This window comes from Ctenocephalides felis, unplaced genomic scaffold (genome assembly GCF_003426905.1).
Source record: "Ctenocephalides felis isolate EL2017-DRISC unplaced genomic scaffold, ASM342690v1 CF-g0.4_SCAFFOLD_01604, whole genome shotgun sequence".
NCBI classification, from domain to species: domain Eukaryota; kingdom Metazoa; phylum Arthropoda; class Insecta; order Siphonaptera; family Pulicidae; genus Ctenocephalides; species Ctenocephalides felis.
Window position 1 is genome coordinate 6,397,634 of NW_020537758.1, and position 27,783 is coordinate 6,425,416.

The following is a 27,783-nucleotide window of genomic DNA, read 5'->3' on the forward strand; positions in this document are numbered from 1 at the left end:
ATCAAAAATATTCAAAACCTTTCATGCATTTTACGCCCAACTGCAAGTTTCGTCACAAATTATTTTCTCTCTACAATTTTGCCTTTTGGCAAGTAGTTTCTTATTATTATTATTTATTAATTTCTATGAATTTCCTTCACACAAAATGCGTTTTAGCGTTCTATTGTCTAATTAAGTCTTAAATATTGCAAAACCGAAAACCGAACATAATGGCTTTTAATAAGTTTTCAAACTACTAGATTACGAAGAGATTTAGCTGCTATGTGCTACAGCTCGGAACAAAAGCTACAGCTAGGACCAAATTGTAGTTTATGGTAGTAGGAAAATAGTTAGGGAGCTGGAGGGAAGTAAAATTTACAATAAATTTTGGGTGATGTTTAAGGTCGGTTTTAGAGTATACCGAGTTGCTGTATGGATTTGTTGTGTTAGAAAATATTATTTATTATTTAATTTTGTATAAATTTGTTGAATATTTTGTTTAAATTGGACCAACGGTTTTAAAGTTACAAGCGATTTACCAACTGAATGCACTATTCATGATTGAACCTTCCTGGTTCATTTTACCAAAAAGCACCAGAATTTTTTTGCTCGTTTTTTAGCGTCGATTTTAAAGTATACCGAGTTGCTGTAGGGCCTTGTATTGTTAGTATCATTTATAGCCTGTTCAATTCTAAATAAGTCTTGTCTTACACATAATTTAAATAATTTCAATAGTTTATGAGTTATGATGCATGTGGCCAATCATTGCATCTTTGGTGCATTTTCAGTATATCATTTACTTTAATATTCATTTTAAAATACACCGAGTTGATATAGGGTATTACTATGTTAGAACGAATTTTACATCATTTAAGTATGTACAAATTTGTCAAATATTTTATCAACATTAGACAAATGATATAAGAAAAGATCCTGAACAAAAAAGTTACAAATGATATAAGAAATAAAGGCACTATTTAATTATTAAATTTTAACATTATGTATGCGCGATGGATGGATTAGCAAGGGAACATGTTTTCACTAAATTATTTATAACTTTTAAACTATTTGTTAAAGTCAATAGTTTTTTTGGCAAAATAGTTTAGAATTAAATAAACTAGAACTTTGTCTAACATCATAAAACCCTACAGCAACTCGGTATACTTATACTCTATTTAAATTCAAAAACAGTACGGACATATTTCAATTACGCGGATGAACACGTATTTTTCAGTAAACTTTTTATCTATTTACTGGATATAAATAGTGTATTCAGAAAACTCATTACATATCTCAAAACATTTCCTAACATCATATAACTCTAAAACAACTTATTCTACTCATAAAACTCGATATAAAATGATAAAATATTTTTACAAATGTCAGCTCTTTGTCTACAAATATAGCTACTTCGAGCTGTATAGAGAGCTATAGCTCTTCGTATAGCTGCATCGGAACAAATAAAATTCAATACGCAAAAGTTCAGCAAAAGTTGTATTTTTAGATCAGACGAAAAACTTATTTTTCTGCTATTGACATATATAGGGAAAAATCTGAGGGATAAAAGATATGGAGTAAGTAATATTTTTGAAAATTTATTTATGGGTATACCGAATTGTTGTAGGGTGTTGTGATATTAGAGAATGTTATTGATTATCAAATTTTGTACAAATTTTCCAAATATACTATTTACATTGCGTGAATATTTTAAACGTTATAAATTAATTACTGAATAAATGTACCTTAACTAGGTATGTTAGTGCATGGCACAGTGTCCAAAATAACCATCATTTTTAAGAGTGTTATGATATTAGAAAATATTGTTGCTAATTTAATTTTGTACAAATTTTCCAAATACACTTTTTACATACCATTTTTTTGAAATTGAATTAGAAATGAAATGACGGTTGTTAAGAAATAAATAGAAAGAAAAAAATTGCTACCAGTATTAAATTCGATATAACAAAACACCAAAAATAATGAAAGTTTCAGTACTTATAATGATCTTCAAATATTTCATTGCGGTACGGGAAGTTCCAGCAAATTATCACTAGTTAAATTTTAATTGCTAAATTCAAAAATATCTCATCATAATATTTTCCCGAGATTTTGCGCGTGCTTGCACGTTAACCTAAAACAGGGCGTCGTTTCAGGTTGCGCGTAATTTTAGGGAAAAACGATATAAAAACTTTTTTTTACCAAAATATAACAATTAGAATAATGCAATACAATTATTATATACAAATTACATAATTAAAAGCAATCTATCACTAGTTAAATTTTAATTGCTAAATTCAAAAATATCTCATCATAATATTTTCCCAAGATTTCCCGCGCGCTTGCATTTTAACCTAAAACAACGCGTTGTTTCAGGTTGCGTGCACTTTTAGGGAAAAGTTGTATTTTCAGATCAGACGAAAAACTTATTTTTCTGTTATTGGCATAAATAAGGAAAAATCTGAGGGATAAGAGATTTGGAGTGAGTAATCTTTATTTTTAAAAATTTATTTATGAGTATACTGAGTTGTTGTAGGGTCTTGTGGTATTAGAAAATGTTGCTGCTAATTTAATTTTGAACAAATTTGCCAAATATACTATTTATATACGGTGAATAGTTTAAATGTTATGAATTAATTACTGAATAAATGCGCCTTAACGATCTATTTTACTATATGACGCAGCGTCCAAAGTAAACTTTATTTTCAAAAGTCATTTATGAGTATAACGAGTTGTCGTAGGGTATTGTGATGTTAGAAAATATTATTGCTAATTTAATTTTGAATAAATTTGCCGAATACACTATTGACATGCCGCGATTAGTTTAAATGATATAATTTATTTACTGACAAAATTTACTATAACAACGTATTTTTGTATACACATAGGGTCCAATGTAACCTTCATTTTCAACGACAATATATTTTTTGTACATGACACTATTTCCTGCAAATCTCCAGCAATTTTACATGTTTCTACTTTATCAAACTTCAACACTTAAAGTCAAACAATCGAGTGCAATTTCGTCTTTACAGTATGCACATTTACTACTATTCTAGTGCAAAGTTTTCAGATTGTTTGTCCCGAATTCCCGATCGTAGTTCAAAATCTAAATAGCGCGATTGCGGGCGTGAAAAACGACTTGTTTTCAACGCATAAATCCGCCAAAAAATCCATCATCCCTCTCTGAAAATGGAAATAGAGCCCCTTGTCCCTGGTCCCTCCCTGTAAATTGCAAATCGTAAATCGATCGAGCGACGCCGACGCCGATATGATAAATCGCTCATGTGAAAAATATTTGGAGATAAAAAAATTAAAAAATAAAAAAATCGACTTGGGTGATATTCATTTTGCTTTTAATAATATATACAATAAGGATATGAATTTATAAAAATTTAGAAAGATTATGTAAATTAATTTGATCGCACAATAAGTTGACGTCATTGCGTTTGTTTATTATATTTATTCACTAAATAATTGAATTAACAATTGAAATATTCACGGAATGTATATAGTATATTTGGCAAATTTGTACAAAATTAAATTATCTAAAGCATTTTCTAATATCACAACACTTTACATAAACTCCGTACACTCATAAATGATTTTTGAAAATGCAGGTTATTTTAGACGCTATAGACAAGTACATTATTATGGTGTAAATGCACCATTCACTAAATAATTTGTAACGTTTAAACCATTCATGAAATATATATAGTGTATTTGGCAAATTTGTTCAAATTAAATTGTTGATAATATTTACTAATATCACAACGCTCTATATCAACTCGGTATACTAATTAAAAGCTTCAAAAATTGTAGTACAAAAAAATGCTTGGTATATCTGTTTAAGTTTGTAATGCAAAAATGTGTAAATAAATCTAATTTTTTTCAAAATTTTGCACATATATCTATATATTATTTACATTGACGTATGATGTAGGCATTGCAATAAGTTTTCGTCTCTAAATAATATTTCACAAACAAACCGCATAAATTCCATTTTCACGCTCGCCATATATATTCCATACAAAGTCCGATAACGAATTAATAAATATTGTGTTTTAATTTATGCATTTCGTGTTTTTGTGTTTCACAATTTATCTGTCGTTACATCTGAATAAATCAATGATCAATCTATCGAAAATAAATGGGCTAGGGCCTGGTAAAATATAATATTTCCATCGGGTGAAAAGGATTTTATGTCCTCTGGTTAAAGTTTTAGCAAATCCAAAAATCCTCCTCGTACATCATCCGATTTTATTCCTACTTTTTTTTACCCTTCTGTTTTTCTCGGACTAAACTATATGAAGCTGTAAAACCGCACCGGCAAAAAGTTAGCTCTTGCAAATATTAGCTTTTCGCATTTCGTATATTGTTCGAGTCCGCCTGTGCTATAATCCTAGCTCTAGCTGGATACATATGCTATGTTGGTGCAAATATGAATTCTAATTTTGTGAAACACAAACGAGGATAAAGGAAATATCTTATGAAATAATAAAAATTAGAGAAAATTTTTTGTTGGATATACTCGAGCACTTAGAGCTCATTAAAATTGATTTTTTCACACAGCACATTGCTAGTAAAAAATATAATATTTTGAACAGCTATTACAACTACGAATTTTTTTTCAAGAAGGCAACCCACTGGTCGACCACTCTATATATAATGATTATATGTATAATGAATATATGCTCAAAGAAGGCAATTTAAACTTAAGCTTTTATTTGATATCAAAGACCTCGAGTGAATTTTGATATTCTACTGCTTGATATTAAGCTGTCTGCAGTATAAACTTCTCAAAATATTAGGTTGTCAAATATCTCCCTTCCGCCTTTTTGTATTATAAACCAAGAGCAAAAAAGCGGAAGGGAGATATTTGACAACCTAATATTACAAAATAACTATATAAATAATTTAAAGATGAAAAAATGTACTAAGAACAATTTGTTGGTTTAACACGCTCACTGTAATTTTTCAAATTTTTTATGTGAAAATTGTTAATAAAAACTTTGATCACTTTAGATTTTTAGTTAAATTATATTTTAAATTAGGGAAAGAGAATAAATAAAAATAAAAAAAAAATATTAGAGAAAATTTCTTGTTTATAGTTTGAATATATTTTAAAAATACTATTGAGCGTTCGAGAATAAAAAATATTTTATTGTGAAAAACAAAAATAAAAATTAGAAAAAAAATCCTATAAAATTAATTAATTTGGTATCATACTGCTTGATATCGAGCTCTCTAGAATAGGTATTAGTTGGGTTACTTAGTTCAAATGTTAATTAAAATATTATTTAAAGTAACTCCCAAAAATAGAAGATAATTAATATATCTCATTATGAACGAAAAGTTTAATTTTTGAAGAATTTTGTAGGTCAACCACGTGAAAAAGCTAATGCAAAATTAAATTAGAAATATTATAAAAGTAAACATATAATAAATTACAATAATTTTATTTTTTCCGTATTAAAAACAGTCATTATGTGATAGGTGCAATGAAATTCTAGAAATTAATTATATATTTTCATCATGTTAATTTAACAAATTTTTCTTAAAAAACTATGTGTTTTGAAATTCTCAAATATTTAAAAATAATGTGCATGATTTTTGTGAGAAATTGTTACAAAAAAGTATACTAATTCAAAAACTTAATTGTTAAATAAGTAATTTGTATAAAATAATTTATAAAAAAATTTTTTGCCTTATGTGTTGTGGTAACATTTATAATTTTTATTATAAAGAAATATTGCAAATTATTATTACTATTTTTTGTTGAGTTTTTCAAAATTATTAAACAATTTATTTGTAAAATTCTCCTAGTAATTAGTAGTGTTTGTGCATAATTGTTTTTAATTTGTGAATTTTTGAAGTTAGTTTTAATTTTATATTTATTACAAACTTTACATTTTTTTAATTTTATTTTCTCAGGTGACAGCCACTGATGGTGACAAGGATAGGCCACAAAATATTGTTTATTTCCTGACAGGACAAGGTATTGATCCTGACAATCCTGCCAACAGCAAATTCGATATTAACAGGACGACTGGGGAAATTTTCGTACTCAAGGTTAGTGATTTTCTTTGTCTATTTATGTTTATATATATATATATATATATATATATATAACTATAAAAACACTGTATAAACAATTGTGCATCCAGAAAAACCTACAAAAATATTTTACACCCAAAAGCTCCCTCAGGAAATATTATCCTTCCTTTTCCAAATCGACAAGTTATGTCCTTCATCTTTTTCCATCAATCATCTCCTTCAAGAGATTATCTCAAGAAGAGGATGAAAATAAGAAATATTTTTTATTTTCTTCCCAGTGTCCATTTCTTGAAAGGAAATATGTTTCAGGAAATACAATTGATGATAATAAAGTCGATGTAAAGTCGAAAGATGCGAATAAAACCGAGTTTTTGATCAAGATTAATTATCAGAGTTGTGGATTTATATTGTCTGGAGGAATAAAAGATACACACAAATATATATATATATATATATATATATATATATTAACAAAGTCTAATAATCGGGCATAACAACAATAAAAAACATGAATTTCTTTCAAAAATTTATTTTAAATCCATACGTTTCGGCTATAATCTTAGCCTTCATTCAGTGCAAACTAAAAATAAAATTATAAACTAAAACATTTGAATTGGAGTGTAAAGAAAAAAATAAAATAGTAAATAGTACTTACAATCAGTTAATCTTAGTGTTAATTGAAAATTTAACTTTAATTTGTAAGTACATTTATCTTGTATTATATTCTAATATTATCTAGTAGGCTCGTAATTTCAGCTAAATTGAAATTTCAAGTAAATTGACATTTCTTCAGTTCAAATGTTTTCATGTCAAACAATAATAAGGGTTTTTTTGCAATTTTTGCCATTTATTTCTACAATATTACTATTGTTTTATCGTTCATTAAATTTTTAAAAATTTCCTTTGACAAACTGTAAAAAGAATTATCAAAATCCGAATGACCGTTTAGGAGAAATATCAAATCATACACCCGTACAGAAGAATTTTATATGTAACATATAACTTGAGTAATTTTGTATATTATAACATGACAAATGTCTTTAGAGTATCACTTGACTTAACAAACATAAATGACACCATAAAACTGAAGGAAACACATAATTTACATATACAAATACATGTATATATATATATATATATATATATATATATACAAATTAGTATAGTATTCTGTATATCATATGATGACGAACTCTCATTGCTAACAACTTCCTAAGTGACAAACTTTTCCGAAAGGGGATGGAATGTGAAACTCATCTTTGTACTAATTTCCTTGAGAGAAAAATTGAGTTTGGATATTGTCTTTGTAATGATAGCAGTGATAACAAAAGTTCATTTTTTTTATAAAATACATGATGAAAAAAATTGTTATATTTTTTTTAAATTTTAGGCGGACTTTTTTTCCCTAAAGTTGCACGCAACCTGAAACGACGCTTTGTTTTAGGTTAACGTGCAAACGCGCGCGAAATCTTGGGAAAATATAATAATCAGATATTTTTTAAATAAAATGTAATTATTTTAGAAAATATATGAACAAAGTACTTTTATGAGTATATATATACATATATATATATATATATATATATAATAAAATATTAAATTAAAAAAAAAAATCTAATTATTAACTACCCGAAAGAGAAGTTTGTTTTCATCAAAAATCCGATTCGCTAATTTTATATTTTCTCAACGTTTCAAGTCATTCTGAATCGAATGAGACAAAATTTGGAAAAAGTATGTGTGTGTGTGTGTGTGAACAGATTTTTTGCCGTAAATTGACGTTTTCTCAAAAACGGCTGGACCGATTTCAAAAATTTAAAAGCCATTCGATGTATTTCGATGAGGACTGGCATTTCTGGGTTTTGTGCGACGATCGGTCGAGCCGTGTCTTTGTAATTTGGAAAAAAGTGTTAAACTTTTCGTCCACATTTAAGCTCATACTACCGAATCGATTTTAAAAAATAAAAACTGTAGTTGGGAGTGATACTGATTAGTTTTAGGTGAACATTTACCGAGCCGATTTCTTGTAATTAACTGTTGAAAAAAAATTAAGCCGATTTTTATGGAACTTTTTTTGGATAAATATATCATGGTCTTATAGAACTTACTGAAATATTACGGCCTTACGACAAGTAGTTTAACTACAAAAATTCATCGAAGTTTGAGAAAATGAGTAGTTTTTTTGACCTTTGTTAAAATTAAAATTAGATGATTTACTTGATATAACGATATAGTACTTGGTCTTAATGAACATACTAAACTAATAAAGTCCTACGGAAACTGGTTCAATTATAAAAAATATTGATTTTTGAAAATTTGCTTTTAGAAAATACTCTGAGTTAACGTGTTCGTTCGTTTTCAATTATGTGTAATAAATCCACTCGGAATACTTTTAATCACTCATAAATTAATTTATTTTTTATTGACTAAGTCGATTATTTACACATATATGAAAGTTCATATAACTTGCCTCAAGGCAAAATACCAATACCAACTAGTTTATATTCAAATCAAAATAAATATCTGCAGCTGTTTTCAATTACACTTATCAACATATAAAATAATTACCTACATATCGAACTATATATTATTTACTAATTTTTTTATAAATTATTTTTCTATATTCCGCCTCCAGAAATTATAAACTTTATTTGCAGAAGCAAATTACATTTCAAAGACGACGACGACGAGAATTCTGCAAACTTTTCTGCATACTGGAAAACTATTAAATTTTTCTTTGAACTTTTTCAAGTTATAAAATTACTTGTCGCCTTGTAATAAAAACTGATCACCTTTGAAACAAAAGAAGGGAAAACGATACTGGGAAATAATAATTTGCATATTGAGAAATAATGTATATATATATATATATATATATATATATATGTATATAGATGCCACTCACACCCAGTTAATATTTATATTTAAAAATTCATTTTCTCTCCACTAAAATGATACTCTAAGTTGCTCCTCTGAATTTTTCCTTCGACTTCCTCAAAGATTTTCCGGAAGAGGAAGTGTATCCTCCGGAAATACGAGGAAGTAGAAAAAGTTTTGATGTTGCAAAAACTAGATGGCACTCCGAGTTGAAAATTATCGGATCAAATTTAAAAACTTAGTATAATGTAATGCCAAAAGTTTTCTTTAGTAAAAGATTCTGATGGGTGGAGTGATGATGTTTAATTAAGAAAAGGATTATTCTATTATTATATATATATATATATATATATATATATATATATAGAATGTGAAGTGTTACAATACATTATCTGATATCACATAATAAATCAAAAAATTACAAAGGATGAAGTTTATTATTCCACGTACAAGGATTCTTAGAAAAAGATATCAGATATATATGTTGCGTGCTACACATAAATTTATACACACATATATATATATATAGATATATATATATATATATATATATAATATATATATATATATACGTATATAATATATATATATATTATATATATGTATATATATATATATAATCTCAAATCCTTCAAAGATGTTTAGTATAATCCAAAAAACCTGTTCAAAATACATTTATTTAACTGTCCATCATTTTTTTACACTTCACGAATTTTTCTGATCTGTTAACTTTTATGAAACCTCAAAAAACATATGAAGGGAAAGTGTTAACATTTATGTATGTATATATATATATATATATATATATATAAAGATTTATCTTAAAAAAATACCATCCAAAAGAATAAATACATTTATAGTTTATTACAAATATTTTATATTTATCTTAACTTCTATTTACGTTTAATGTCTCAACGATTTTATATTCGTCTAATTTTTTTAAATATTTAATATACAAGTATATATAACAATTCATATTATATAATAGTAAATTTTATCTAGGTTTTCTGAATGAAAATGAAGTAAATTATTTAGAATATTTTATCAAAATTATATGAAGAAATGTAAAAAATGTCCTATATATATATATCCATTTACCTTTTAGCGTTTACTAGAAAGCTGTGCCTTTCTATTAAATTTTATTCAAATTTTAATATCCAAGTGTATATAAAGATTTTTACTATATTAAAGTAAATTTTAACTAGTTTTTCACTAATATAAATAAATATTAGTGTCTGGAACAAAATTATCAAATTATATGAGCAAATGTCAAAAAAATGTCCTAAAATCATACATGACTGACTCTAAATTAGCTAAATAATTAATCTGCGTAACTTTGAACTTTTATGCAATATTTTAATATCCAAGTATATATAACAATTTATACTATATTTTAGTAAATTATATCTAGTTTTTTACTAATATAAATAAAGCTAAGTGTCTGGAACAAATTTATCGAATTATATAAAAAAAATCTAAAAAAAATATTGACTTAAAAATTATATACTTACGCGTCACAACTAGTTTATTAGAAAAAATATTATAGACGTATATACAAAAGTTTTTACTAAACTTTAGTAAATTTTATCTAGGTAAATAAATTTACACTCTAGAATAAAATTTCTGAACTATAGATAAAAATCTAAAAAAATGTCCTAAATAGCTAATTTTCTAATTATTAATTATGACGAATATTTTAAAATTTATATCAAGGAATATTAAATAAATTATACTAAATAAAAGTAAATTTTATCTAGTTTTCATATTTGTAAGTAATAAAATATCCCAAATAAGTTTTCGAGTTATATGAAGAATACCAAAAAAATGTTTTAAGTTTATATATAGCTCGCTATAAAAATCTATCAATAGTTAGGCTTTATTCAAAATTTTGACACTAAAGTATATACAAGTGTTTATATTAAATTTTAATACATTTCATTTAGATTTTAACAATGTAAATAAAATAAAAACTCCAGAACAAAATTTCGAACTATAGACAAAAATCTAGAAAAATGTCCTCAAGTAGCATGTATAAAATCACTAAATTTTTTTCATAATCCTGTAAATACCAAAAAATGTAAACACTGTATTAAAGATTTTTAACTTCCCGTAGGGTAAGTTATAGTAATCGTCCAAAAATCGAAATCAAAAATTTTTACATTTCTCGACGTTTTGAAGGTTTTTGAACATTTTGGCATACTTCAGAAAAAATGGATGTGTGTGTGTGTGTGTGTGTGTGTGTGTTTTGTATGTCCGCTATTTTTCGTCCACGTTTTTCGGGCGCACGATCAACCGATTTGAATGGTTTAAAAAAACATTCGATTCCTATTGATAGGGAGATGTGCTGATTAGTTTTTGGCAAAGGCAGGTCCAGCGTTACGGAGATATGGAGCAAAGAGTGCAAAAAATAGGAAGCGAGTTTTGAGGGAACGGATCAACCGATTTGAATGGTTTAAAAAACATTCGATTCCTATTGATAGGGAGATGTGCTGATTAGTTTTTGGCAAAGGTAGGCCCAGCGGTTCCGGAAATACAGAGCTAAATGTTAAAAAATGGCAGTTTTTGAGAGAACTAAGTGTCCGATTTAAATTACTTAAAGAACTTTCTGCTTGTTTCAACAAAATAATTGATTTTGGAAAAAAAAATTTTTTGTTTCTAATTTTTTTTCAAAATTTTTTTTGTAATTTTGGATTAAAAATTCAAAAAATCACCCAAGCTAAGCACAGTCTAAGCGCCACTCTGGTACAAATGTTTACCCAAGTGCGTTTAGACTGTTCATGTACTGGGCACTTTTTCAATTTTGTGAAAATTATTGAAAAATGTGAAAATGCCGCCAAGCTAAGCACAGTATAAGTGAAAATGTCGCACAGAATTATTTGCAAATGCGTTTAGACTGTGACTATACGGGAGCACTTTTTCAATTTTGTGGAAATTTGGCAAATATTTTTTTTTTGAAATTTGATTCGAAATGAAATGACGATTGTTAATGTTCTGGAGATGATAAATTGATTTATTTATAATTAACTTTCCGTAGAGTGAGTTATAGTAATCGCACAAAAATCGAAAATGAAAATTTTTATATATCTTTACGTTTCAAAGGTTTCTGAATATATTGGCACACCTTAGAGAAAATTAATGTATGTGTGTATGTGTGTGTGTGTGCGTGCATTTGTGTATGTTCAGATACAAATTTTCGTCGACGATTTCCGGAACCGGGATGAAGCAATTTGAATAATTCAAAAAACATTCGATTCGTATTGGTAAGGAGACGTGCTGATTAGTTTTTGTGAAAAGGCAGGTCCGTATTTGTATAATTCAAAAAACATTTTACTTGCATTATCAAGATGAAGATTTGATCAAATTTTCATGAAAATAGGTCTAGCGGTTTCGGAGATCTAGTAAAAAAAGTAAAAAAAAAATAACATTTGGCGGTCAACAATAATCATTAGACATTAGACATATGCACATCAAATTATCAGATATTTTATAGAGATTTTAACAATAAGTATACATTTTGTTAACATTCCTATGGGCTCCGTACCAATGCTTATGCTTTAGACAGCGACGCGGCGCTTACGCGCTTTGATATTTAGTCTCTATGCATTAAAGCAGTACGATTGCTTTGAAAAAAAGTTCAGAATTTCCAAAATATTTCAAAATAAATTTTTCAACAAAATGTAAGTTTTTGTCAAAAATTTATATAGTTCCTCAAAAATCTATTTTTTTTCAGAATAAATTTTTTCAAAAATGTTAATCTTTTCAAAAAAAAAATAATTTTTGGTACGGGAAGTTCCAGCAATTTGCCTTAAGGCACGATGCCACGCCCCCCACTAGTTACATTTTATTCAGCGAATTTATATATAGTAGTACAATACAGTTCTAAAATACTCTATTAAATACTGATAGTTTGCAAACTGCCGGCGGCTTTGCAAACAAAAAACTTTCGAATGGAATTCCGACGAAAATTCCTATTAAATTAAACAATATGGTTGTTGCATTCTGACTAGAATCTCATAACCAGGGTACATGGAAACATAAATATGTATATGTATATATATATATATATATATGTGTATGTTTGGGGGGTAAGTGTGTATGTATTTCGTGTCTATAAATGTGGTCAGAGAACATATTTAGCATTAATTCGCCGGTCGGAGTCTGATTGGATTCTCTTCGCCACCGGGGGGATTATTTGATAAATGGCAGCACACCGAAATACACATCGAATGTTCTGAATACACGTAAAGTAAACAAAACCATTAGTGCTCCAAGGCCCCTCCTTGGGGAAAAGGCTTTAGTGTTCGAAACGGCGTGTTAAACTACGATGTAAGTACCTCTTGGTAATGCTTTGACATGAACAGGTGTTCTGGGGCGAAAAGTGATTATTTGCTAAATATCGAAGTGGAATTATTCAGTAATCTGGTAAATATTCGAATTTTGACCTCTAGAGTAAACGATTGGGGATATTATAATAAAATTTGAGGATTTGGTTTGTACTTATTAGTATACAGAGGTGAAATGTATTACGACGTTTTTGGACATTTTGCCACATAACTTGATAAATTTGTTCTGGAGTGTATAGTTTTCTTTACCTTGTTGGAAACTAGATAAAATTTACTTTTATTTAGTACAAACTCTTATACATACTTGGATATGAATATTTTGAGCAAAACGTGGGCAAAAGCATAAGTTATATGTTTTGCTAATTAGCAATTTGCGGATTTAAGACATTTTTGTAGACTTTTTTTATATAACTTCAAAATTTTGTTCTAGACAATTTACTTTGAGTACATTGGCAAAAAGTAGACATAATGTAGTATATTTTAGTATTAACTTTTATATATATTTTGATATAAAAATTTTGAATAAAAAATTGTTGAAAACAAAAGTTATATATTCAGCTAATTAGCAATATCTGGATTTAGAACAGTTTTGTAGATTTTTGTGTTTAACTTCAAAATTTTTTCTAGACAATTTACTTTGCTTATATTGGCAAAAAGTAGACAAAATTTAGTATATTCTAGCATAACCTCTTATATATATTTTGATATAAAAATTTTGAATAAAATGTAGGTGAAAGCAAAAGTTATATATTCTTCCAATAAGCGATATGCGGATTTAGGACATTTTTGTAATTTTTCTATATAACTTAAAAATTACTTCTAGAACTCTTTAATTTAAATACACCAAAAACTAGATAAAAGGTTATATTAAGTAGTATAAATTGTTACATATACTTCGATATCAAAATTTTGTGTAAAATCTTATAATATATAGACTCCGGACACTTTTTCACATTTTGTAAAATAACTCAAAAAATTTATTTCACACACTTTACTTTTTTTACATATCAAAAATCTGATACGAACAGTTACATATACTATAATATAAAAATTTCGAATAAAACCGCTCTAGATTAACCAAAAACGATCGTTACAACTATATTTTCTGATAACTTTTCCTACTTACAAATGTGATAATCTTTGTACTATAGTAATAAAGCATTCAGAGCACGTAAAAATAATAAAAGTTATCCAGATATATATATTTCATTTTCATAGGCAAACTTTTGATTTCTGACATAGTTTTATCTGAAGAAATTTATTATGAAAAGACGATGTGTAATACTCAATGAGTTTTTGTTATTTTAACTAACTAAAATAGGTATTTGGTAATTTAATTAAATGCAGTGTGTCTAAACTCGTAAAAGCAATTTTGTAATACAGTACAAAGAAATATTTGTTAGTATTTTTTGTATAAGTATCAAAGACAAGTGTCGATTAAATTTTATAATATATATATATATATATATATATATATATATATATATATCTAATATTTGAATGTAGTTTGATATAAGTTTAAACCGTCTCCTAGAAATCGTCTAGGCATTAGCATTTAACCGAAGAGATTAGCATTTAAATGCAAATTCCAATAGTTCCATCAACTGCAGGTGTACCCTATAATTATAATATATATATATATATATATATATATATATATATATATAACATATATCTTGCCAAAGCCTAAAAATTATAATTAGGCATAAATTCTTCTAAATAAAATATAATCTCTAGTCACGTGCATGTTATATTTTTGTTCACAATATCTATTTAAAATTCGTTAAATATTTATATTATTTATAACTTAATTATTTTTATATTATTTACTATATTTGTATTTTTAACTTATATAATTAACTAAAGTTTATACTGAAATGTTACGTTAAAATTTTTATCTAATCTGAAAATAAGAATTTTGGTGTAATCACGTTAATATTGTCGAGCAATACAAGTAAAATTTTAAACATTTATTAAAATAAAATTGTTTATTCTAGAATGATGCGATGGAGTATGTTCACTCTTTAATATGTTCACTTGATTATTTAATAGAAAAAATGGGTCATGTGATATAATTTTTATTAGAAAATCATAATCGTGTCTAAATAGACCATCATATTGTCAAACGGTATTACGACTAGATTTCAAACCAATGTTTCTAAAATTTCTTAAATTTAAAACTCTATATACTAGAATACTGTAATTTGAGTATTTTACTCTCAAATATGTCTATTTAAATATTTATTTAAAAAATGGGTTACGTGATATAATTTTTCTTAGAAAATCATAATAGTATCAGAAAAGTCCCTCATTTGCCATACGGTACAACACGTTAGCATAAATTTTAAAGTTTTTTTAAAAATATAAATGATTATACTAGAATGCTGTAATTTAAGTATGTTACTCTCTAATATATCTATTTAAATATTTAATAAAAAAAATTAGGTCACATATATTTTTTTTTAGAAAATTATAATCGTGTCAAAAAAGATCATCACAATACAACATGATTTTAAGACCAATTTTCAAAAATTCTTAAAATAAAACTGTATGTTCTAGAATGCTGTAGTTTTAGTATGTTACTCTCTAATATGTTTACTTAAATATTTGATAAAAAAATTAAGGCACGTAATATAATTCTTTTTAGAACGTAATATAATTCTTTTTAGATAGAATCATAATCGTACTAAAAAAAGGTCCATCATGTTGTCAAACGGTACTACTACTATCTTAAAAATATAAATATTTGTATTGGAATGCTGTAAATTGAGTATGTTACTTTCTAATATATCTATTTGAATATTTAATAAAATAAATTAGGTGATATAATAATTTATATAAAACAGCAATGGTGTCAAAAAAGACCATCGGTTCCACAAGATTTAAGGCCCAATTTTCAAAAAAATATCAAATTAAAACCGTTTGTACTAGAATGCTGTAATTAGAATATATTACCCTTTAATATATTTATTTACATATTCAATGAAAAAATTAATACACGTAGAATAATTATTTTAAAAAAATCATGTATGTGTCAAAAAAGACTGTCATATGATCATACAGCTAAATTTAAAACAAATTTTCAAAAATTTCTTAAAATAAAATTGTATGTACCAGAATACTGTAATTTAAGCTACTCTGTAATATGTCTATTTAAATCGTAATGACAAAAATTCAGTCACGTGATGTCATTTTTTACACAAAATCAAATAACTCGATTCGTATCACTCATATTGTTAATTCAATATTTATATTTAGTTTGTTTAAAACCTAGGAAGTTACAGCAAATATTCTTAGGGCAAACTTTTAGCTTTAAATATTATCTGTTTGTTACAAATGACACCCTACATAAAAACTTAAAAATAATAATTATTAATGAAATGATAAAAGAAAGGAGCAAAAAATACCACAAAAAACTACCAGGTCACCCAAACATATATTTAAAAGATTTAAGCGAGGAATATCCCACACGAAGATTAAAAAAAAAATGGCCATACGATCTTAAATAAAATGTCAAAAAAATAAAAAATGAGAGATATCTCATAGGAGATAATCTCTTAAATGCATTAACACCAACAGCATATTGTTTTGAAAAAATGTATATTATTTTGATTGACAATAAAACTATGCAAATAAAAAAAAATCTAAACAAATCACCAGCACATGTATCAATTTTATTTTAATTTAAGTATGTAGTTATTTTTCATGTCATAGTATCGAGACATTTTTGAAACAATTTTGTCGGCGGTGAAGGAGACAGAATTGGTGGTGGTTTCGACTAATTTTAATTACTTAAATACTTTCATTCATCTACTATTAGTTTCACAAATGCCACTAGAAGGTACTAAAATTTTTTTAACAAAATTCCCAACACATGTATAATGTGTCATCATAATCGTCACCACCGCCGGCGCGTTAGTTAGAAATTTTCATTAAATTGGCGGTGAAGGCGGCGGAGTATACGGAAACGGCGGAGGTTTCGACTTCAAAGAAGAGTGTACTACTACCAGCTAGATCGCAACTATTCCTCGAATTAAATTATACTTCCAAATGCCGCATAGCTGCCTCTGCTGCTGCAGCAGCCTCTCATTCGTACTCATTCTCGATTCTCAATTCGAAATTCTCAATCCTTACTTTCAGTATACATACTATGTAGGTATGTAGGTATGTAGATGTACGCAAAACCACACGAAACAAGAACTGTACAAATTGAACGCTTGTTCGATGAAATAATAAATTTTGTATTTGGAATCGAGGGTGAAGGAAATTGATACATTGTTTTGTGTAATTATTTTGTTGCAACTTTATTTTTAGTATTTTACTTACATCTGATCTTACTTTTTTTAATTTTATAATTATTTTAAATAAATTATTTAAATTAAATATTATTTTATTTTTAAATATTGTTTTATTCTAAAAGCTGATGAGCTTTTTTGTGTCTTTTGGCATTTTACACAATATATTATATAGAAGGGTTTTATATAGTAATCAATTAAACATGTTGTGGAGTAACATATTTAATTGACAGCATTCTAGTACAAACAGTTTTGTTTTGTCTTTTTTAATACGATTATGATTTTCTAAAAAAATTATATCACGTGACCTATTTTTTTTATTGAATATGTGAATAAACATACTAGAAAGTAACATACTTAAATTACAGTTGTTTTGTATAATCAGTATAATCTTAAGAATTTTTCAAACTTTGCTCTAAATTTTACTTGTGACACGATTATGATTTTCTCAAAATAATTATATCACGTGATCAATATTTTTTAATTAAATACTTAAGTTAACATATTAGAGAGTAACATAATCAATTTACAGCATTCTAGTGCAAACAGTTTTATTTTTAAAAAATTTTGAAATTTGATTTAACATCTGGTTGTGCTCTATGAAAACATGAGGATCTTTTTTTACTCTATTGCCATTTTATACAAAATATTATATGAAAGGATTAAAATTTTTTGATGGAATATTTAAATAAACATATTGAGGAGTAACATATTTAATTTACAACATTTTAGTACAAAAAGTTTTATTTTAGCAATTTTTCAAACTTTGTTTTAAAATCATGATACAATATGATGGTCTTTTATGACAAGATCATGATTTTCTTAAAAAAAATTATACTATGTGCCTTAATTTTCTTATGAAATATGCAAACAAGAATATTAGAAAATAACATAGTCAATTTGCAGCATCCTAGTTCAAACAGTTTTATTTTGAATTTTTGCTGAAAATTTGTTTTAACATTTTTTTGTACAGTATGACAACATGATGGTCTTTTTTGATACGATTATGATTTTCTTAAAAAAAATTATATTTCGTGACCTAATTTTTTATGATTTATGTAAACAAATATAATAAAAAATAACATATCTAAATTACAGAACTTTGGTACAAATAGTTTTAATTCTAGAATTATAGGAAAATTTTATTATACATATTTTCTAGCGGATTTTTCACAATGCTAAAATTTGAATATGACACATTTATTAAATATCACATAATTATATTAATATTTTTCATTTTTTTTATTATTTTAAATATTATAGTTTATTAATTAATATTCATTATATTCAAAAAAACTAAGTAATATTGGTTAAATAAATTACAAAATTCCCATCGATTACAAAAGTATTTTTCAAAAAATCATCAATCAAATTTAAAATATTTTTTAAACAAAACTATTTATCCTAGAATTTTGCAATTTGAATAAAATATTTTTGAATATGTATTCTTAAATACAAAAATAAAAATATCGTGTAATTTAATATAAAAAAAATTGTAAAACGTGCTTTGCTCTAAATATTAAATGATTTTATTAAAACAAAACTACTCGTGCTAGAATTCTGTAATTTGGATATAATATTCTTAAATATATACCCTTATATAAAAAATAAAAAAATTGTATTGTTTAATGTAAAAAAATTGCAAAACGTGCCATTTGCCGTACAACAAATCACGACAGTCATAGATTTTAAATATAATATTCGATATTGAATAATTTTTTTGAAACAAAACTGGTCGTGCTACAAATCTGCAATTTCGATATGTTATTTTTGAATATGTGTACATAAGTAAAAAAATAAGAAAACAATATTGTTTATCACCAAGAAATTCGCAAAAATGTCATTTACAAATGTCATACCGTATAAATTGTTTCATCCGATTTCGTCGTAAATTTATTATCCCTCGCCCAGAATTTTCTTCGCCGTTGTCTTATAATAAACAATATAAATGATCTGGCGGTTTAGACTTTGGAAAAATATTCTGAATATCGCATTTGTTCCCTTCAACTGATTATATTTACTCAAAATGCAAAATAAAGAGGCAAAAATAGAAAAGATGGAGAAAAAGTGGAAGACGGTATCTTGGTGAAAAATGCACAAACTCGCGATGCAGATAATAAAAATGCACCAAGAGAAAAGAATGCCATCAACTGAATGAATTTATTATTCGCAGACCTTCGAAAATAAAATTACTGACGAATATAATACATAGATACATATATATCAGATTTTATTTATAAAAAAATTCTATTTTTAATTCAATCACCAAAAGTATTCGTAAATTTATTCAATTGAATTCATGTAACTTTCAAACCGTTAGTCTGATATAAATAAAACATTTAGCAAATTTGTGCAAAATTAAACAATTAATAAATTTGCCTAACATAATATAATCCTACAGCAACTCGGTATACTCTAGAATCGCTTCCAAAAATATAAAATTGTGGGAAACGAAAAGTTTCTACAAATTTACTTGTTGATGCATTTAGTTATTAAATGTCTTATAACTTTTGAACCGTAAGTCTAAAATAACCAAAATATTCTGAAAATTTACACAAAATTGAATAATCTATAATAGTTTCTATCACATCAGAGCTCTACAGCAACTCGGTATACTTTAAAATAATAATCGAAAATAGATACTTATTTTGAAAGCGCTTAAAGTACATTTATTTGTTATTTTGTAACTTCTAAACCGTAGGTCTAAATTAAACAAAATATTATTACTATAAATAGTACACTAAAACCCGTACCAAAAAAACTGTAATTTAAGTATAATACCATAAAAATAATATTTCACCCCATCTTTAACCCAAATTACAGTATAAAACATATCTTAATCTAATACCAACAACCCTTTCATGGTACTTTTGTTCCCTAAGCTTTCAACTTAAAATTCAATCAGTTCCCAGTGGCGTCGGCGTCGGGGTGTAGTAATCGTTGATTGGAGAACACCATTAATTAATTAATAACGAACCATAAAAGCACAATTCAGATAGTAGACCATAGCAGCCGCCGCTACTGGAATATAATGGACGGATTTTGTAATTTATGCAAAACCTTTGATGGGAACCTAAAGTACCGCCCGGAGAGATTGCAACCCCTAAATGAACGGGGTGTAGGGTTGTTAACTAACCTAAAGGTAGTTAAGAATATAGTAATAGACATACACATATGCATATACATAAAAATATACTTTTAAAATTATTTTTGGATTCTTGTTCGAAACTCTACAAAAAATATACACAAATCCAAGACTCTACCATTCAATAAAAATATACATATGCATTCATACATACACAAAAATAAAATCTCTCTTAATGCCCAATCAATTTATGTGTTTATATCAATTGTCTATTTTCGATTGACTTTTTTAAATATACCGAAAAATATTATAGATAATTTAATTTTGTACAAATTTTCTAAATATTTTACTTATATTAAACTCCTGGTTCAAAAGTTACACTAAATTGAATAAATAACGGTACTTCAAACACCTTCGTAATTATTGTGTATATTTGATTGATATTTTAAAGTATACCGAGTTGCTATAGAATCTTGGAATGTTAGACAATATTATAGATTGTTTAATTTTGTACAAATTTATAGAATATTTCTACTAAATTAGACCAAAGGTTTAAAAGTTATCAGAGTTTTAATAACTAAGCTATATCAACAAGTAAATTTGCATACGCCAAGTTTTGGAGACGTTTAGAACTTTTAAGGGTTCGCATTAATTTGATATTTTTGGAAGTGATTTTAGAGCATACCGAGTTGCTGTGGGACTTTATAGTATTATAAGAATTTATTCAGTATTAAATTTAATACAAATTTGTCAAATATAACATATAAATTAGACTAACGGTTTAAAAGTTACAAGCCAAATATCAACTACTCACACTTTAAGAATGCTCTAATTGAATCTTCATGTTTGAATACGATTTTAAAGTATATCAAGTTGCTATAGGACATTATATTATTAAAAAGATTTATTCACTATTTAATTTAGTAAAAATTTGACAAATATTCCATATAAATTAGACTAACGGTTCAAAAGTTATAAATTAAATAGCAACTACTTACACTTTAAGAAGGCTCTAATTGAACCTTTATGTTTGGATACGATTTTGAAGTATACCAAGTTGCTGTAGCACATTATAATATTATAAAAAATTATTAACTATTAAATTTAAAACAAATTTGTTTAAAACTTCTATCACTTTAGACAAACTGTTTAAAAGTTACATGCCAAATATCAACTTCTTACACTTTAAGAATGCTCTAATAAAATCTTTATGTTTGGATACGATTTTAAAATACAGCGAGTTGCTGTAGGTTATTTTTATATAAAAACATATTTTAGTGCATTTAATTTCAAACATACTTGTATTTTATACCAAATAAATGAATACTTTAGAAGTTACAAATTATGTCGTGAATAAGTGCACTAATTATTTGGCAATTTTCGTTCACTATAAATTGTCCAGTAGGCTTGATTAGTGCAGCCTATATTTTACAGACTTTATTAATAGCCCTTTATATATATACAAACATATGTATTTATATGTATATATGTATAATTATTCGTCAAATTCCTAGTCAGAAACGTTGAACGTGTATGTACGTCGAGCGGCAATAAACGTTGCAATTTAGCAAATATTTAATCATGAAATTCCGACACAGAAATTATATAACGTTCTCATATATATGTATATGCGATTCTGTGACCTATTTTTGGACAAAAATCTAATTAATCTATACCAAAAAGACCACAAAACCAAAGGACTCGTATGGAAAATGATTAAATAATTCTATATGATATAATATGCAGATTTATTGTTTATCTATTTGATTTGAGCAAATTATTCAATTTATTTATTGACAAAATAATTAAATTAATTTTCAATATATTCATAACGATTTTTAACTACTGGATGATTTTTTATTATTATTTTTCTATAGTATCGATTTTAATTCCTCTAATCCGTAATTCCATATATTGCAATTTACCATTCGGTTATTTTTGCAACATTTAATCTCTGGTGATATTAATTCCGAATATTTTGTAATTATTCGAAACCAAACAAATATTAAAATTAAATTTATTCTTTTAGAAAAAATAGATTTGATGAATAGTCGGCACGAGCTCGTAAAATTCTGTATGTTGTGCTTTTTGATTAAAAATTATTCGAATGGCCTGTTATTTGTTTGGTTAACGAATTAATAAAATAATTGAATAATTTATATATATATATATATATATATATATTCAATATAATATTTTCAATATATTGATTGTTTGAACAGTAATATGTATTTTTCGAAAAGAATCATATATATATATATATATATATATATATATATTGATTTATAAAATTATTTTCGTTGTTGATGATTGAATCAAAATTGGGTTCAGCAGGAAACTCATATATAAATTTATAACTAATATTTGACTGATTTTTTTTTAAATAAAACTAATTGTGATAAATTACTGAAAATTTTCATATGTTACTTGCCAATATGTTTGTTTACAGATTTTATAAAAAAAATTAGGTGCGTAGTGAGAAAAAAAAATTAAAATTACGATTGACTGAAAAAAGTCACTATATTGCCATCTGTATTAGGTTTGATTAATATTGATAAAATCGAGTTTAACAATTTTTTAAATAAAACTATTTGTAGTATATTGTTGCAATTTAAGTATAATAATTTCTAGTATGTCTGTTTTGTTATTTAAAAAAAAAATTAGTCTCTTATTGGGAAAATTATTACAAAATTATAATCGACTGAATAAAGATAATATTGACTTCGGTTCAACTAGATTTTATTAATATTGATAAAATCGTTTTTAATAATTTTTTAAAATAAAACTAATTGTAGTATACTGTTTCAAATTTTACATAATCTCTAGTATGTATATTTTGTTATTCATTAAAAAAAATTAGTCACACAAACAATAATCTTTGTTTATTAAAATTGTTTTATTAAAAAGTTTTATTAAAATTGTTTAAATTGACGATCGAGTGAAAAAAGATCACAATATTTTCATATGATACAATTAGACTTTGCAACAAATTTTTAAAAAATGCTTCAAACCTTGAAGTGACTTTAGCAAATTCTTTTTTATTATGTAATCTAAAAAATTATTAAATAATTACATATACTAGTATAAAAAAATTGAAAAAGTTTCAGAAGATTTTATTATATTTACTCTATTATACATCGAAGAGATTTTTATGAAAACTTTTAACGACCCTAAATAAAGAAAATATAAAACTTTACACTAAAAACATGTAAGTTGAGTACATTGTTTTTTTTTAAATAATTATTTTTCTAATTTATAAATTTATAGAGATTCATACAGAGATTTTGGGTAAAAAAATATAAATTTATGTTCGAGTCAAAAATTGAAATTTTCAGAATACTTATTTTTTCAATAAGCTATGGGGAGCATAGCTAGAGAATGCAATACTACATATAACATATATTCCTTTCAAAAAAATTTACCAACTCAATATTTTTACAAATCCATTTTTTGCCGGCCGAATTCCATGATTTTTGCGTGTCTCTCCCGGTGTTTGTTTTCGGTTTGTATTGTTTGTATTTTTTTTGTGTTTGTCGTAAAAAGTAATAATTATTCAATGGCCCCCAATGTCGGACTGTGTATATACGTTGTCCCCATATAATCGTGAATACAAATTGATATTCAGTGCTTTTTTGCGACGAGCCCGTTGCAAAAATTACTTTCCGGTAGAATGCGAAACGATAAAAATTTATGATGGCAAATATCGATACAAATACAGATATATAGATACATACATATATATGTATGTATTCATTGTTATTTTTGCATTCACTTTGCACTAAATTTTGCTACAAAATTTGTTTATTTTTAATAATAATTAAGTAAACTGTTAGCAAACTCACAACTTTCTATGTATGTATGTCTTTTGATATATTGCATACGTGCATATGTATGTTTGTGCATAAATATGTAAATGTGGTTATTAGAGTGCCAGATATTGCATATAGATAGTCTATTTCGCTATTTCGCTGTACAAACTGTAATTTTAGCTACATTTAGCATTTTGGAATTAAACATCGTCATATAGATGCACTAGAACAATAATTACTATTTCCCTTGTTCGTCTACAATTTCGGATTAAATATTCAAAATTATTAAGAGATAATAAAAACTAGGTGTAAATTATATGTAATAAATTTTCCGACATGTCGGTAAGTTGCATTTTCAAGTATCAGTGGGATATTTTGTATATTTTAAGCGAAACTACAAGGATTACATCAAGTATACATTATCCATGTTTTTCCTAAATTTCTCGCACCCTGAGAAGTTTTACTTCAATTTTATAATTTCTATACCTAAAATACGCTTCTGGTTTTGACATATCCAAATTACAACATCGTACCCTGAGAAATTTTTGAAAACTAATATTTATTTTTTTCCTTTACAGCCTTTAGATAGAGATCAGCCCAACGGACGACCCCAGTGGCGTTTCACAGTTTTTGCCCAGGACGAGGGGGGTGAAGGACTTGTTGGCTATGCTGATGTCCAAGTTAATCTCAAGGATATCAATGATAATGCTCCTATATTTCCACAAGGTAAATTGATATTGGATATGGAAAATGTAGTCTAGATTGTTATGTATATGTGTATTACTTTTGTTTGTGATTTGTAACTTTTAAATTATTTGATTGATATGAATAATGTGTATGAAGGATCCATACAAAATTAAACGATAAACAACATTGTCTAACATCACATTGCCCTACAACAATTCGGTATACTTTTAAATTGCAAAATAAAACACTAATCATCTATTTGTCATCTACTTGGCTCCGTTATATTGTCGTCTGTATAAATAGATTTGATAAATATTGATAAAATCAGTTTTAAAATTCTTATTATTAAATTAATTGTAGTATATTGTTGTAATTTAAGTATGTTAATTTTTAGTATGTCTTTTTTGTTATTTATTAAAAAAATTCAGTTACACAATGGGAAAAAATTCATAAAATTACGATCGTCTGAAAAAAGTTCAGTATTGTCGCCTCACAAATAGAATTTTGAAATCAATGTTCAACATTTTTTTAAATTAAGCTAATGATAGCAGATAGTTACATTTTAAGTATGTTAATCTCTAGTATATTTATTTTGATATTTGTTAAGAAAAATTACTTTCATAATAGAAAAAATTATATTAAACGATGATTCAGCAGAAAACGTTCACGATATTGTAATCAGGACAACTAGATTTGATATTTGATAAAATCAGTTTTTACCAATTTTTTTAAAATTAAACTAATTGTAGTAAACTGTTAAACATTTAGTATAATAATCTTTAATATGTTTACTTTGCTATTTAATAAGAAAAAATATTCGGTTAACAGAATTTTATTTTTCAATCGACGATTGAGTGGAAAAAGATCACAATATTTTCGTATGGTACAATTAGATTTTGCAACAAATTTTGAAAAATTCTTAAAACTTCCTCGCGCTAAATTGTTGTGAATTTAGTAAATTATTTCTCAATATGTAATCCAAGAATATATTTAAAAAAATTTGCGTATAGAGGTATAAAAAAAATTGAAAGAGTACAATATTGTCTAACAAAATAAAACACTAATCATCTATTTGTCACTTATTAGGCCTTATTAGATGCATCACTTGTGTATATCCTGTATAACTCTAAAACCATTTGATAAATATGAATGATGTGTATGACAGATTTATACACAAGTGTACAGTCTACAATATTGTCTAACATTATATAACCCTACAACAACTCGGTATACTCCTAAATTGCAAAATTAATTTTTTATCGTCTAGATATACTTAAGATATTACATAAGAAGAGTATACTTAGATTTAATTTGTGCATTGAGTTAGTGTATTACCTGTAACTTTCAAACCATTTGATCAATATGAATGAAGTGTATGAGAGATTTATGCAAAATGCAATTGTCTATAATATTGTCTAACATCATAATACCCTACAACAACTCGGTATGCTTTTAAATTGCAAAATAAAACAATAATCATCTATTAGTCTACTACTTGGTTTTGTTAGGTGCGTCACTTTTGTATATCCTTTATAACTCTTAAACCATTTGTTTAATATCAATGATGTATTTGAATTTTTTTTACAAAATTGAATAGTCTATAATATTGTCTAACATCATGTAGCTCTCCAACAACTCGGTATACTCCCAAATTGCAAAATAAATTTTTAATTATCTAGATATACCTTAGATTTTACATAAGAAGAGTATACTTAGATTAATTTATGCATTGAGTTAGTGTATTACCTATAACTTTCAAACCATTTGATCAATATGAATAAAATGTATGACAGATTTATACACAAATGTACAGTCTATAATATTGTCTAACATCATATTGCCCTACAAAAACTCTATCGAGACTTAAATTGCAAAATAAAACAATTATCATCTATTTATGATCGTCATGTGCATCACTTTGTATATCCCTCATAACTTCTAAAACATTCGATTAATATGAATGAAGTGTATGACAGATTTATACACAAATGTACAATCAAAATATTGTCTAACAATATACAACCCTCCTACAACTCGGTATACTTTAAAATAGCAAAATAAAGGAATATTTTTTAATTTTTTACCCAGGTGTGTACTTCGGCAACGTCACTGAAAATGGTACAGCTGTATGGTGGTGATGACAATGTCTGCAGTCGATTATGATGATCATCAGAAGGCACAAATGCCAGATTGGTGTATTCTATCGAAAAAAATGTCATTGAGGAAGAAACTGGTTCACCGATCTTCGAAATTGAGTCCGATACTGGAGTTATCAAGACTGCGGTAAGTTGACCGATGTTGATCTCACCAACTTCTAAACTTCAGATCAGAATTGACCATAATTTGCTCTAATTTATCTATTATTCCAGGTGTGTTGTCTGGATAGAGAAAGAACTCCTGATTATTCCATACAAGTGGTCGCAATGGATGGTGGAGGGTTAAAAGGGACAGGGACGGCTTCTATAAGGGTCAAAGATATAAACGACATGCCTCCACAATTTACCAAAGACGAATGGTTTACAGAAGTCGACGAAACTGATGGCACAAATCTTCCTGAAATGCCTATATTGACTGTGACTGTTCACGATGAGGATGAAACCAACAAATTCCAGTACAAGGTAAAGGATTTAGAATTTTATTTGGGATATTTTTTTGGG

The 27,783-nt window shown here is 26.3% G+C and overlaps 1 protein-coding gene across 1 annotated transcript in view; it reads left to right on the plus strand.

Annotated features, from left to right (window-relative positions):
* LOC113374006 (neural-cadherin-like) overlaps positions 1 to 27,783 on the plus strand; it is a 454,794-nt gene that overhangs the window by 338,440 nt on the left and 88,571 nt on the right. Inside the window, 2 exon segments of the mRNA XM_026614261.1 lie at positions 5,911 to 6,048; positions 25,018 to 25,165. Of these exon segments, the coding sequence (XP_026470046.1) occupies positions 5,911 to 6,048; positions 25,018 to 25,165 (286 nt within the window).